The 12,185-nt window shown below is 35.8% G+C and overlaps 1 protein-coding gene across 1 annotated transcript in view; it reads left to right on the top strand.

The window, feature by feature from the left end:
* The window catches only part of LOC144976974 (xanthine dehydrogenase/oxidase-like), a 74,180-nt gene that overhangs the window by 44,750 nt on the left and 17,245 nt on the right, over nucleotides 1–12,185 (top strand). The window contains exons 17-26 of the mRNA XM_078921630.1: nucleotides 70–262; nucleotides 433–602; nucleotides 1,270–1,431; nucleotides 2,536–2,715; nucleotides 5,755–5,818; nucleotides 6,926–6,995; nucleotides 7,593–7,680; nucleotides 8,883–8,969; nucleotides 9,717–9,908; nucleotides 12,068–12,185. The exon at nucleotides 12,068–12,185 is cut by the window's right edge and continues 28 nt beyond it. Coding sequence (XP_078777756.1) covers nucleotides 70–262; nucleotides 433–602; nucleotides 1,270–1,431; nucleotides 2,536–2,715; nucleotides 5,755–5,818; nucleotides 6,926–6,995; nucleotides 7,593–7,680; nucleotides 8,883–8,969; nucleotides 9,717–9,908; nucleotides 12,068–12,185 — 1,324 coding nt within the window. The remainder of the gene's footprint in view (nucleotides 1–69; nucleotides 263–432; nucleotides 603–1,269; nucleotides 1,432–2,535; nucleotides 2,716–5,754; nucleotides 5,819–6,925; nucleotides 6,996–7,592; nucleotides 7,681–8,882; nucleotides 8,970–9,716; nucleotides 9,909–12,067) is intronic.

The following is a 12,185-nucleotide window of genomic DNA, read 5'->3' as shown; positions in this document are numbered from 1 at the left end:
CAGTGCACGATATCACTTGATAATATACATCCTACTCTCCTTTAATCATAACCTTATTTTTTTCGACAGAATGCAAAAATGCCCGACCCAGACACAATGTGTCAAGCTCAGGATCGTGCAGAGAGTGAAGGAAGTCAATTCTACTCCATTAACAAAGCAACAGGTGTCTATGATACTGTAGGAAAACCTCTCGTGCATAGAGCAGCCCAGATGCAATGTACAGGAGAGGCATTGTACATGGATGATATACCGGTCACTGAAGGTATGCCTCTTGGTGCAAGGATACGATTTTAATCGAAAAAAAAATAATAATAAATAAAGATTTAAAACCACATTTAAGCGCGGCGTGTTTCTTCCGTGTTCTGGTCAGAGTTTTTACTTTGCTGTCATCAATATTATAGCTATATCCATACATTTTTTTTCATTTTTTAGGGGAGTTGTTTGTTTGCTTGGTGACCAGCACAAAAAGTCATGCAAGAATCGTATCAATGGACCCAAGCCCCGCTCTGCTAATAGACGGAGTGGTGACATTTGTGGACCATCGAGACGTACCAGTCAACAACGAGTGGGATATCATGGAAAGAGTCTTTGCTGTAGATAAGGTAAATATTGTATAAACGTTTGAGCATCTATAGTGCGCAATATACAATAAATGTGCTAAATGGGCTTTACAAGGGGTGTCGAGCCAAGAACTATACTTTATATGTGGGACGAACTGTGGGTGAGGCGCATTTCAATTTATTTTCCGCTGAGATAACGCTCTTACTCATTCTACACCAGAGAATGATGAGAGAATGTGAGTAAAGAACCTCTTTCGAGGACTCAACTTTTGCGTTTCCAGAGAGCTGGGCTAGAACCAGGGACCTACCACAATACCACAAAATTGCTTGGCGCTCAGTATTGTTGTTATTTGACCTTCGTCAGCGACGCTTCTCAATTGGTTTCTTCTAAGACTGTTTTCTACGAAGCAAAAAAGATTTGAACTCAGCTCTCTCTCTCTCTCTCTCTCTCTCTCTCTCTCTCTCTCTCTCTCTCTCTCTCTCTCTCTCTCTCTCTCTCTCTCTCTCTCTGGTGTTGTATCCTCTGCCTTTTCTTACCAAAAGTGTATTTCCTTCAACTATTCATAATGCCCTAACGTAAGTTTATAAAGTAAACCCAAGATTCGTGACTGTTTTTTAACATCTAATCATTCCAACATAATACCATTGTGAGGCGGTAGGTCACAAATACTTGTTTAAATCTTCCACTTTTTTTTTGGCAATCGTTCAGGTTATCCATGAAGGCCAGGTGATCGGTGCTGTTGTAGCCACAAGTCCAGCCATTGCCCAAAGAGCAGCTCGGGCAGTGGATATCACTATGGAAGATTTCACACCAATCATGACAATTCAGGACTCCATCGACGCTGGAACCGTTCACCCGACAGGATACACTGTGAGAAGTTACTTTAATTGAATAATATATCAAATTATGGTCGCGGGGGGGGGGGGGGAAGAGGATATTCAAGGTTATAAGGCGCTGCACAAAATCTTTAGGATATTCCGAGTTCAAATTTAATTTCTTATACTTGTGAAGTTGTTTTTTTTCAATCAACAAGATTGTCACCTCAAGTTTGCTCACTTGAGCAGTTCTGCCGTACTCTGGAAAAACGCCTAATTAAAAATTTGACCAGAAAACTCGTCCTTCAAATATCGATCGATTTAAATGACTCTCATCTTGGCAAAAACTCTCAAACCCAGACTTCGGCGAAGTCCCAGGTTTGAGAGTTTTTGCCAAGATGAGAGTCATTTAATCGATCGATTTTTGAAGGACGGAGTCTGGGGTTTGAGAGTTTTTGCCAAGATTAGAGTCATTTAAATCGATCGATATTAAAAGCACGAGTTTTCTGGCCAAACTTTTAAATATGTGTTTTTCCAGAATACGCCAGAGTAGGTGTTGATCCTGTTTACATTGAACGTTAATTTGAAGTAGTTGTAACATCCCTTCTAATAGTAACTAGATAAGGACATATTGTTGCCTTTGTTTTAAATCGATTCTATTTCCTCTTTGTTAATTCATGAATGAATTGTTTTATAGACATGTTTTAAGCTTTAGTTGTGTGCAATCTGTAAAAGCGGATAACAAAATCATTTCAATAAACTCTAAAAGTAATAGAGCTCAGGTTTTTTTTCAATTTTTTTTTTTTTTTTGTTTTTCTCTTTGTTTGTTGTTAGTTTTGTTTTGTGGTTTTTTTTTTTGGTTGTTTTTTTTGTATTGTTTTTCTTTTGTCTGTTTTATTTTTATTTTATTTATTTTTGTGTGGGGGGAGGGGGGGAGGTATTGGGTTAGGGGTTGATTTGTTTTGTTTTGTTTCTGATTTTCTTTTCTTTATTTAAAAGTAAATTTCCATTGAGTTACGAGACCTCAAAAAGGAAAATATGCATGTTTTTGACAACACTTTTATCAATACATTTTAATTGTAATTTATCTGCATGAAGATGTGTTTATCTTGATTACATAACATTTCCTTTGTTTTTGATATAATATTTCACTTTATAGGTTAAACGAGGTAATCCGTCGTCCGTGTTTTCCTCCTGTGCTCACGTTGTGGAGGGTGAGATGCACGTGAATGCCCAAGAACATTTCTATTTGGAGCCTAACGGTTGTGTAGTCTATCCAAAGGATGGCGGTACTGAGATTGAGGTTATATCAACCACTCAATCCCCTACACAGATGCAAGTAATCAATTGAAATGACTGTTTATCGTTTCTGTAGTAATACTGGCAAAAAAAGCAGTATAAATCTCAACTGTTATCGTTACCATGACTATTATCACAATTAATATCACCATCAATGTCCTTATCATCATCATCATCATCATCATCATCATCATCATCATCATCATCATCATCATCATCATCAGCAGCAGCAGCAGCAGCAGCATCATCATTATCATTATCATGATCAAATCATCATCCTTTACAATAATTATTTGTATCGTCGTAGTCAGCAAAATTATCATTACCATTATCTCTATCCATCATCTTTATCCATCATCATCATCATCATCATTGTCATCATCATCACCATCATCATCACCATCATCATCATCGCCATCATCATCATCATCATAATCATCATCATCATCATTATCATCACCATCATCATCATCATCATCATCATCATCATCATAATCAGCATCAAAATCATCCTTATCACGTTTTCTATCGCCATCAGTGGTTAATCATCTGCTTCTTCCCAAAAGTCGCGTTACGGCCATAATCCGATAAACCGCTTTATTTAAGACTTTTAATGATAGAGATAAATAAATGACATAAACCAATAATTACGCACAAATGAAGACATATAATATAATACCTTTACACTTTAGCATCCTTTTCGCAATTAACAAATCTAGTCATACAATATATATAATACCCATCACTCTCTAAATATAGCCAATCAAAGTGTATTACCCAAGAATATTATACCTTAACTATCACTATCACTCATGGCGTTATCAATTACACGCAATACCGTTGAAGTTTCTTAAAAGACGAGAATGGCACCGAAATGGCCAGGTCTTTTTGAAACAGCTTCTTGTCCCCCCCCCCCCCCCCCTCCAACTGCCTCATAGTTATTTGTGACCCTTCGCCTCAAAACGGTTTTATTTCAGAATGATAAAATTGCTGAAATAAATGATTTTTAGTCAAAAATATACATATTTGGCCACGTTTTTATGGCTCTTTGAAAAGAATGAAAATGGTATATTTTAACTGACAAGAACAAAAATATTCAATTTTCTGATCCCAATATAGAACCATTTGAAAGGCAATGTGAGTCAATTTGCCTCACGAAACAACCTGATGATCTCGATAGCTCTAATAGGACCTCACAAGCAAGAGAACTGATTTCTGTTCTACTTTATAGTTGATCTATTCGTAAGGCCTTTTCTCACCATCAAAGAATGCTGTCAAATATTGTGTGATGGACTTCATACATTGCGATTGGCTTGAGTCCGACGTATACTTATCTGCAGATCTGATACTCAAAATAATTTTGAGCTCATTTTTGTAATTTTAAAAAAATGAGCTTTATATAGTGCAATATCCACTAAATGTGCTCAAAGCGCTTTACAAAGGGTCCCTGGTCAACAGCAACATTTAACATGTAGGACGGGACATGATTCCTGTTAGGCGATATAACAATTTTTCAGATAAAGAAAACGCTGTTAACGGCCAGGTACTCATTTTACACCTGATTACGGTGAGAGAATATGAGTAAAGGGCATTTTCCAAGAACTCAACTATGCGCCGAGCGCGAGGCTCGAACCCAGGACCTTCCGGTCCAAAAGCGAGTGTTATACCACTTGACCACATAGCCGCACAAATGGAAACACTCTCAAACAAACGCAAAATCTTTTTCATTACAACAATGTTAAATCAAGCCTGTAACTTGCTTCAGTTATCAGACCTACAAAGGATGTGCACGTAGCTTGAGTTCTCTCCAAAAGGCAGCTCGCAATGGTAACGGTCCATTTAACGCCACAGAAATCAGGATAAACTGTATGAATCCTTTATCGAGAAAGAATACTTTTTTTCTGCTTTAAACTATCTCTTGTGAATCCTTTTGCGAGAAAGAATAATTTTCTCTACTTTAAACTATCTCTTATGAATCTTTTTGCGACGTCACTTCCCTCGTAATGACGCATAGTAACTTGGTAACTGGCTCTTAACTATTGGAACAATGGCGGACGCCCTTATGAAATACTTCTGCGACAAGCATAAAAGTGTATCCAGATGATAAAAACATAAATCTAATCATGTTTTGACTTTTATACATTCTGATCACATGACATGCGAAAAAGTTCGAGCCAGCATCAAGAATAAAAAGTACCCATTTTCTTTGTTTAGAACGAAGCTGCTCGTTGCTGGGCGGACGTGACATCAGACTATTGAATCCTATTCCGAATCGGGTTACAAATGAAGAATCACGTCGTAACTGTCAGTTTACATTTTCGAGAAGGCTAGACATGTCTTGTTTTGTCTAATTAATTAAAGCAAATAATTGTGTGTTTTTTTTCCTTATTCTAATTGGAATTTTTAAATAATATTATTGGATCTGTAACATACTATTTCCCATCGGAGTGCATTATCATTGACATTGTAAAAGTGATGAACTTGCTGCTCGAAATCCAATCCATAACCAGGAATATGAAATGTAGGGTTAATTTCCATTCATTATATTACAGAATAGATACAGTTTCTCATATTGCAATTTGAAAAAATCAAATTTCGTATTTCCCATCATATAAGTTCTATATTCTCTTTTAAATTAAAATTTTACAAAAATTTAAATCCCTTTATTCATCCCCACAAGGAAAACTTTTCTTTTAGGGTATATTCCAAGGGGAGACTGGAATAACCCAGGCGTCAGCCGCGGTGCAGCGCCGCAAAGTGAGCTAAGGCGAAGTGACTTGCTAAAGCCAACCAACGGGGCGGGTTGTCGAACTCGGTACCTTTTGGGTACGAAGCAAAGACCGAACCGCTGAGCCATGCTGCCCTTTAAAAAAAAATAAATAAATAAAATTCAAAGCTCAATTCATCGCGTTGCGTTTTGAGAAGGTTGGTCACTTACCATCTTGTTTTGTAACCATTATTTGTGATATTGCATCTATATTTACAATCTTCCTCTTCTGAAGTAAATTTTTAATAATATCCATTACAACATCTTACTATATTTAGATCTACACACAAATGCTTTTTGTTTACCTTCCAGAAATTCCTCAGACGAGCGTTGGGGTTCCCTTCCAACAAAATACACGTTCATGTCAAAAGACTTGGTAAGATGAATGGCTTTGGACGTCACTTAAACAAATAATTGTGTGCTTGTAATAAACAAAAACATGAAATTAAATCTGCCATGTTACAAGATTAAATACTCTCTCTCTCTCTCTCTCTCTCTCTCTCTCTCTCTCTCTCTCTCTCTCTCTCTCTCTCTCTCCCTCTCTCTCTCTCTCTCTCTCTCTCTCTCTCTGTTGTTTTTTGTTTTGTTTTTTTGTTGTTTTTTTCAATCGTAACATACAAGTCTATCTGCAATAATGAGATGCAGGACTGCCGTACTCTGTAAAAAAAACCCGAATCTAGAATTAATTTTGACCCGAAAACTCATCCGTTATATATATCAATCGATTAAAATTTTTCTCATCTTAGCAAAATGTCTCAAACCTGGGATTTCACAAAATCACAGGTTTGAGAGATTTTGCCAAGATGAGGGCCATTTTAATTCGATGGATATTTGAAGGACAAGTTGTCTGGCCCAATTTATTTTAAAACGTGTTTCTTCTATAGTACGGAAGAGGAGCCTTACTAGCGACAAGTCCCATGCTTCATGTAATTAAGTGTTGCTGTTGGCTTGGTTACTCTTGTAAAACGTTTTGAGCTCAAGAAGTGAATCGATAGTGCGCTTCATAACAGCTCATAATGTTTTTTTTAAAAATAAATTAATACATTTTACTTAAAAACTAGTAGATAGGATTTCAGAACATGTCGTTGTATTTATTTACTTTGAAATCAATTTTACATGTGAAACAAAAACTTCCCATTCCGAGCACCATAAAAAGAGCAATATCATTATTGTAAATAATTCTAATAGCACTCTCGTAAATGACACCTATATATTTTTTAATTTTATTATTATTATTATTATTATTATTATTATTATTATTATTATTATTATTATTATTATTATTATTATTATTATTATTATTATTATTATTATTATTATCATTATTACTTTATTATTATTATTATTATTATTATTATTATTATTATTATTTATTATTATTATTATATTATTATTATTATATTATCATTATTATTATTATTATTATTATTATTATTATTATTATTATTATTATTATTATTATTATTATTATTATTATTTCAAGGTGGTGGTTTTGGTGGCAAAGAGTCTCGGAATGCAAGCCTAGTTTTACCAACAGCTGTTGCAGCATTGAAGTGGGTAGCATTTTTTTTTTTTCAGATGAAGTTATTGTTTTGTAACCCAACGCCTCAAAAACGGTATTCGGTGAAGGCAATTTAGATGGTGGTAATCGAATAGGTTGAACTTGTGTTTAATTTGTATAATTAATTTTTAAAAAAGTCAAAAGCTAAAATTTTCAATTTATGATTATTTTAATCTAAGATGAACTTTTCGAATTTTATCTCAACACATTACAATATCTTTGAGAGGCGATGGGCCTAATAAGCACGAATCTTTTTTTTTTTCTTACTTTTTAAATTTGTTTTGAGAGCAGACTTTTCTACCATTACCAAGAGAGCTTTCAAAGATACGACTTGGGCTTCATTGAACTATATGTTAAGATTTAAGCATCCTTAGTCCCTTCTATTTCAAAATAAATGTAAGCCCGTCCAACGTGGAGAGTTGAATAGAACATTTGAATATGAGAATCTGTACCGTGCAATATTTCTTATCAAATCTTTCCTTCGAATGATATTAGACGTAAATCAAACGAACTACGTAGAGGGCTTCAGAATATTCTATGGTTAGTTTATAAATCCAAGGTCACTTTTTTATTCTAATATTTCTACCAGAACTGGCCGTCCTGTGCGATGTGTCCTGGATCGCAATGTTGACATGTGTTTGACCGGCACACGGCATCCTACATACATGAAATACAAGGTAATTATAGAAACATATCTAACATTTTGTTTTAATTTAAATATAAAAATTTAAAAGACAATGGCAAGTTAGTGTGTGGGGTTGGGGGGGGGGGGTATCAGAAATAATATAAAGTGTTCGTGTGTCCTAGATCTTTGTGTTGGCCTGTATCTGACAATTTACAGCACGTTACATTCATGAAACGCAAGGCAACCGCAGGAAAACTATGACTATTAATCTAATGACCTATTCTCTAAAGTCTAAATACGTTATAATGTCAATTTAAAGTAGAATTGTTCTCAAGATTAATAGTCAGTTTACTTCAGCGAACGGAGTCCCTGATAGCTCGGTTGATAGAGCATTCGCTGCACACTCATAGGGACCATTATCGATCCCGGTTGAAGCCATGGTTTTTTTTTTTTCGGACCTGCCCGTCCACCCGACAGTGATTGGTTGAATAGCTGAATCAGCTAGATCTGGGGGGGGGGGGGGGGGCGGAAGTACTTTGCGATAGACTAGCGTCCTATCAAGGGTATCAAGCGATTGCTATTGTTCGTTTCACGATATAGAAACCGGGATAAACGCCGGCACCATGGAGGTGGCTCGGAAGAACAACTTTTTACTTCGGCACGGCATTGTAGCATCTGTATCCGTGACTTGATTAATGTGACACACTGGTATGTGGCGAGGTAAAAGGGTAGTCTTAGAGCTACCATAACCCCCCCACACACACACACACACACACACACACACACATACACATACACACACGCATACACACACATACACACTTTATCTCCAACAACGTTTTGTAAAGTGTCCGCTATATCAAGTTATTGACCCATAAATGTCACAAACAAAAAAATCACGCTGTTGAAATTTGAAAGAAGGTTAAATAGGGAATGATATTAGCGGAAGAGTAGCGTCCCTTGATTGGAAGTCACGAGCGGAAAAGTTATTAGAGAGAGAACGTCATGTTGGTTGTGCGACATGAGACACTTCACCGAAAGCGAGGACGAGAGAGAAGCATGCGCAAACCCATTTTGACGTTCTCTCTGTAAGGTGACGTCCAATCAAGGGACGCTACTCTTCCGCTAATCTCATTCCTTATACAGCTATTATTTTTATTAATACAACTATTAAAACGTAAATTTGATCAGAGGTTAACATAATATGGAAGAAAGTGTTTGTTCTTTATGTTGATCTGTACTTTCTTTATTCAGATTGGCTTTGAACCAGATGGCAAGCTAACAGCCCTAGATGCAGACATCTACTTGAATATGGGTTGTACATTGGACCTCTCTCCTGCAGTAAGATTTTTTTTTTTTTTGTTCATTTTATGTCAAACTGTAGAAGATGACAAATCACATTTATAGAATAAATGAAATTGATGTCAATCGGTCATTTGTTATTGTTTTAATGCCGTTTGTAGAGTAACAAGTTCTCACTCAATTGTCTCTGAACCAGCGTTCGTAAATTTATAGACAATATGCGCTTGGCTAAGAAGCCCACAACATTGCCACCCGGAAATATAACGGACCAACACACAAAACTCTGTGTAACCTTAAATTTTTATAGTCTGGTTGATACAGTTTAGTGAGAATTATTCATAAACGCGGATGGCAAACAACAATAACAAAGACCACCGATTGACGTCAACTTCATTCTACCTACAGCTGGCACTGACCAAACAATTACGTCAAAATACAAGGCCAGGTCACCGAAAGAAGACAAATTGTAAGTTGTATTCAACAAGTCAAGTAATGAGATCAGTTGTTTCATTGAATTGAGCACTATCAACCACAACCCACTCAGCACTGAATTAACCTTAAAATGACGAAAAAATAAAAGTCATTCTTTTTACCTAATTTCACACCATTAAAATGTGCGAAAATAATCTGCAATCGTTGAATTAAAGTTTTAATCAACGCTTTCAAAGCATTATTCAACGATTGTGTATTTACTAAGAAATGATAGGGTTTTCCAACGGGAGGGGTAGATCAATATTATCTATTCAATTGGCAGATCACGATTATACAGATCTTTTTGTCTTTTAGGTTTTGGAAACCGCCCTACTGACCAGCGACAATGCCTACAAAATAGACAACTTCTGTATGAGAGGCCATCTGTGTGAGACAAACCTCTCCTCGTGTACAGCTTTCCGTGGATTTGGGGGACCCCAAGCCATTGCCATGGCAGAGTCGTGGATATCCCATGTGGCTGATGTCTTACAACTTCCATATGAACAGGTGAACATTATTCAATAAAAAGAAAGGGAGAAGAAGGAGGAGGAGGAGAAGAAGAAGAAGAAGAAGAAGAAGAAGAAGAAGAAGAAGAAGAAGAAGAAGAAGAAGGAAGAAAGAAAGAAAGAAAGAAATAAGGTAATAGTGAGGGGGGAATTATGCTAAAACCGTGCAAATTCGGATTGAAAGCATGAGAATTTGCATACAGGTTACCAAGACTCATTAAAAACCCATCTGCTATAGAACCACTCTGGCAATCACTAATAACGTTTCCGTTTTAGAACTTAAATGTTTCCTATTACAACTATAAATAGAAGTAACTGCGTAAATACATATAGTGTAGTTGATTATACTTGCTAAATCAGATAAACAAAAATCTATCATTATAGAATTCTGCATGATAGAAATCCCTCAAAATTAGCAAAATTGAATAAGATTAACGATTAAACAATTTGGATTGTTCGTGAATCGAAAGTTGAGTGAAAGGAAAACATCCGGTTTGACGCTAAAAATAGTCACCAATGAGAATCCAAAGATGACGTAAATCAATCTTGGGTCGCCTTGTTTTGAATATTTACACATTAGGATTGAACGAATTTTTTTGTCGTCCATTTCAAAATGTTCCAATCTTTAAAAGCTTGTATCTCAACTAATCCTGATCTCTCAGAGTGGTTCTATAGCATAAATTACAGTATTTTTTATATTCTACAATATATTATGTAATTTTCATGCTTGCAATATTAATTTGCACAATTCAAGGGTTTTTTGGACCTAATTCACCCGCCCTACAAGAAGAAAGAGAAAAGATAGAAAAAGAGAAAAGGGGACAGGAGATGGGGAGAGAGAGGAGTGAAGTTTATTGATCAATAATCTAAAGTTTAGTATTATGGTCAAAAGTAAATAACCGCAGTAATCCATTTTTAATCAGGACAGTAGTAATACAGTCCCTTGCTTTGTCTTTAGACCTCAGTTCCTCTCGTGTCTTTGACACATTGGATCGCCCAGATTACGGTCTACCTTAAATTGGGGTAAAAGGATGTCAGGGGGGGGGGGGGGGGCGCGACAGGAGTGTTGAGTGATCTAGAGCTTTTTATAAATCTGCGGTCTTCTTTTATATAAATACGACCCACCAAACTAGTATGTTGTTACAAAGAAATGAACTCGATAGAATAATATTCAGTCTCAGGTCAGGAAAAAAAACAAGAAAAAGAAACTACCTATTCATTTCTTAAAGTTTAAGAAATAAATAACAATGTGAAATTGAATGTAAGCTTCAATTTGATATACGAAAACAGATAAAATGGAAGTGACAACGCCACTACCAAATTATCTCATTCGTCTGTAGTGTTTCATTCATCCTGTTTTGTTGATAAAGTGGAAACCCGAAACGTTCATTTTATTTGTTTTCGTATATTAAATTGAAGCTTACATTCAATTTCACATTGTTATTTATGGTTTCAAGCTTCAAGCGGCAACATATACATTAAAGGTTAAGAAATAATTTACATTCAACGATAATGCATTTGAACATAAACTTTATAAGTTAAGCTTCAGATCCAATTCTAGCATTGTGCTTTTTCTAGGGCTATACTGTTTTGTGATGGTTGGAGAGATATGAAGAATTCAAGCTCATTGACCGGTTGTATCTAGTTTACTGCAATTTTTTTCTTTTTTTTTCTTGTTTATTTCATACTTTATTATTTATTTTGTGACTATTAATTTGTGACTCACAGCGTGTATCTGGTACAATGTAGGGTGATTTTGAACAGATGTCGAAAAGTTAATTAGAATATTCATGATAAAAATGGCATTTAAATCTATCACACCATAACAATTGTTATTAAATTTTCTACAATAAAACAAACTTTACCAAAGTTTTTTTTAAAATTTTGTCTTCAAATTCAATCTCCATAATCTAAACCACTCGACATAATACCATTTTAGGAGTTCGGTCACATATATACTATCTTGCATTCATTCACTCACTCAATCCTCTCCAGGCCCCTGGCACTTGAGGCGATGCAAGGGATCTGCAACTGGTCCTGTCAGCAGATATTCTTGGGGCCATCTCGAGGGACAGACCTCTCTGTATCTTGCATTGAACCGATTATTATATTTTCTTAAGAGTCCCTGATTTTCTTTCTTGTTCTCTATTTTTGTGATAGGTTCGTGAAAGAAACTTTTACCACTCAGGTGATGTTATCCCCTGTGGTCAAGTGATCAGAAATTGTAATGTACAGAGATGTTGGGATGAGTGTATTCAGCAGAGTGGATTTGATCTTC

Source organism: Berghia stephanieae, chromosome 7 (assembly GCF_034508935.2).
Source record: "Berghia stephanieae isolate SIO BIC M18660-M18661 chromosome 7, UCSD_Bste_1.3, whole genome shotgun sequence".
NCBI classification, from domain to species: Eukaryota; Metazoa; Mollusca; class Gastropoda; order Nudibranchia; family Aeolidiidae; genus Berghia; species Berghia stephanieae.
This window is presented reverse-complemented; position numbering and strand designations above follow the sequence as displayed.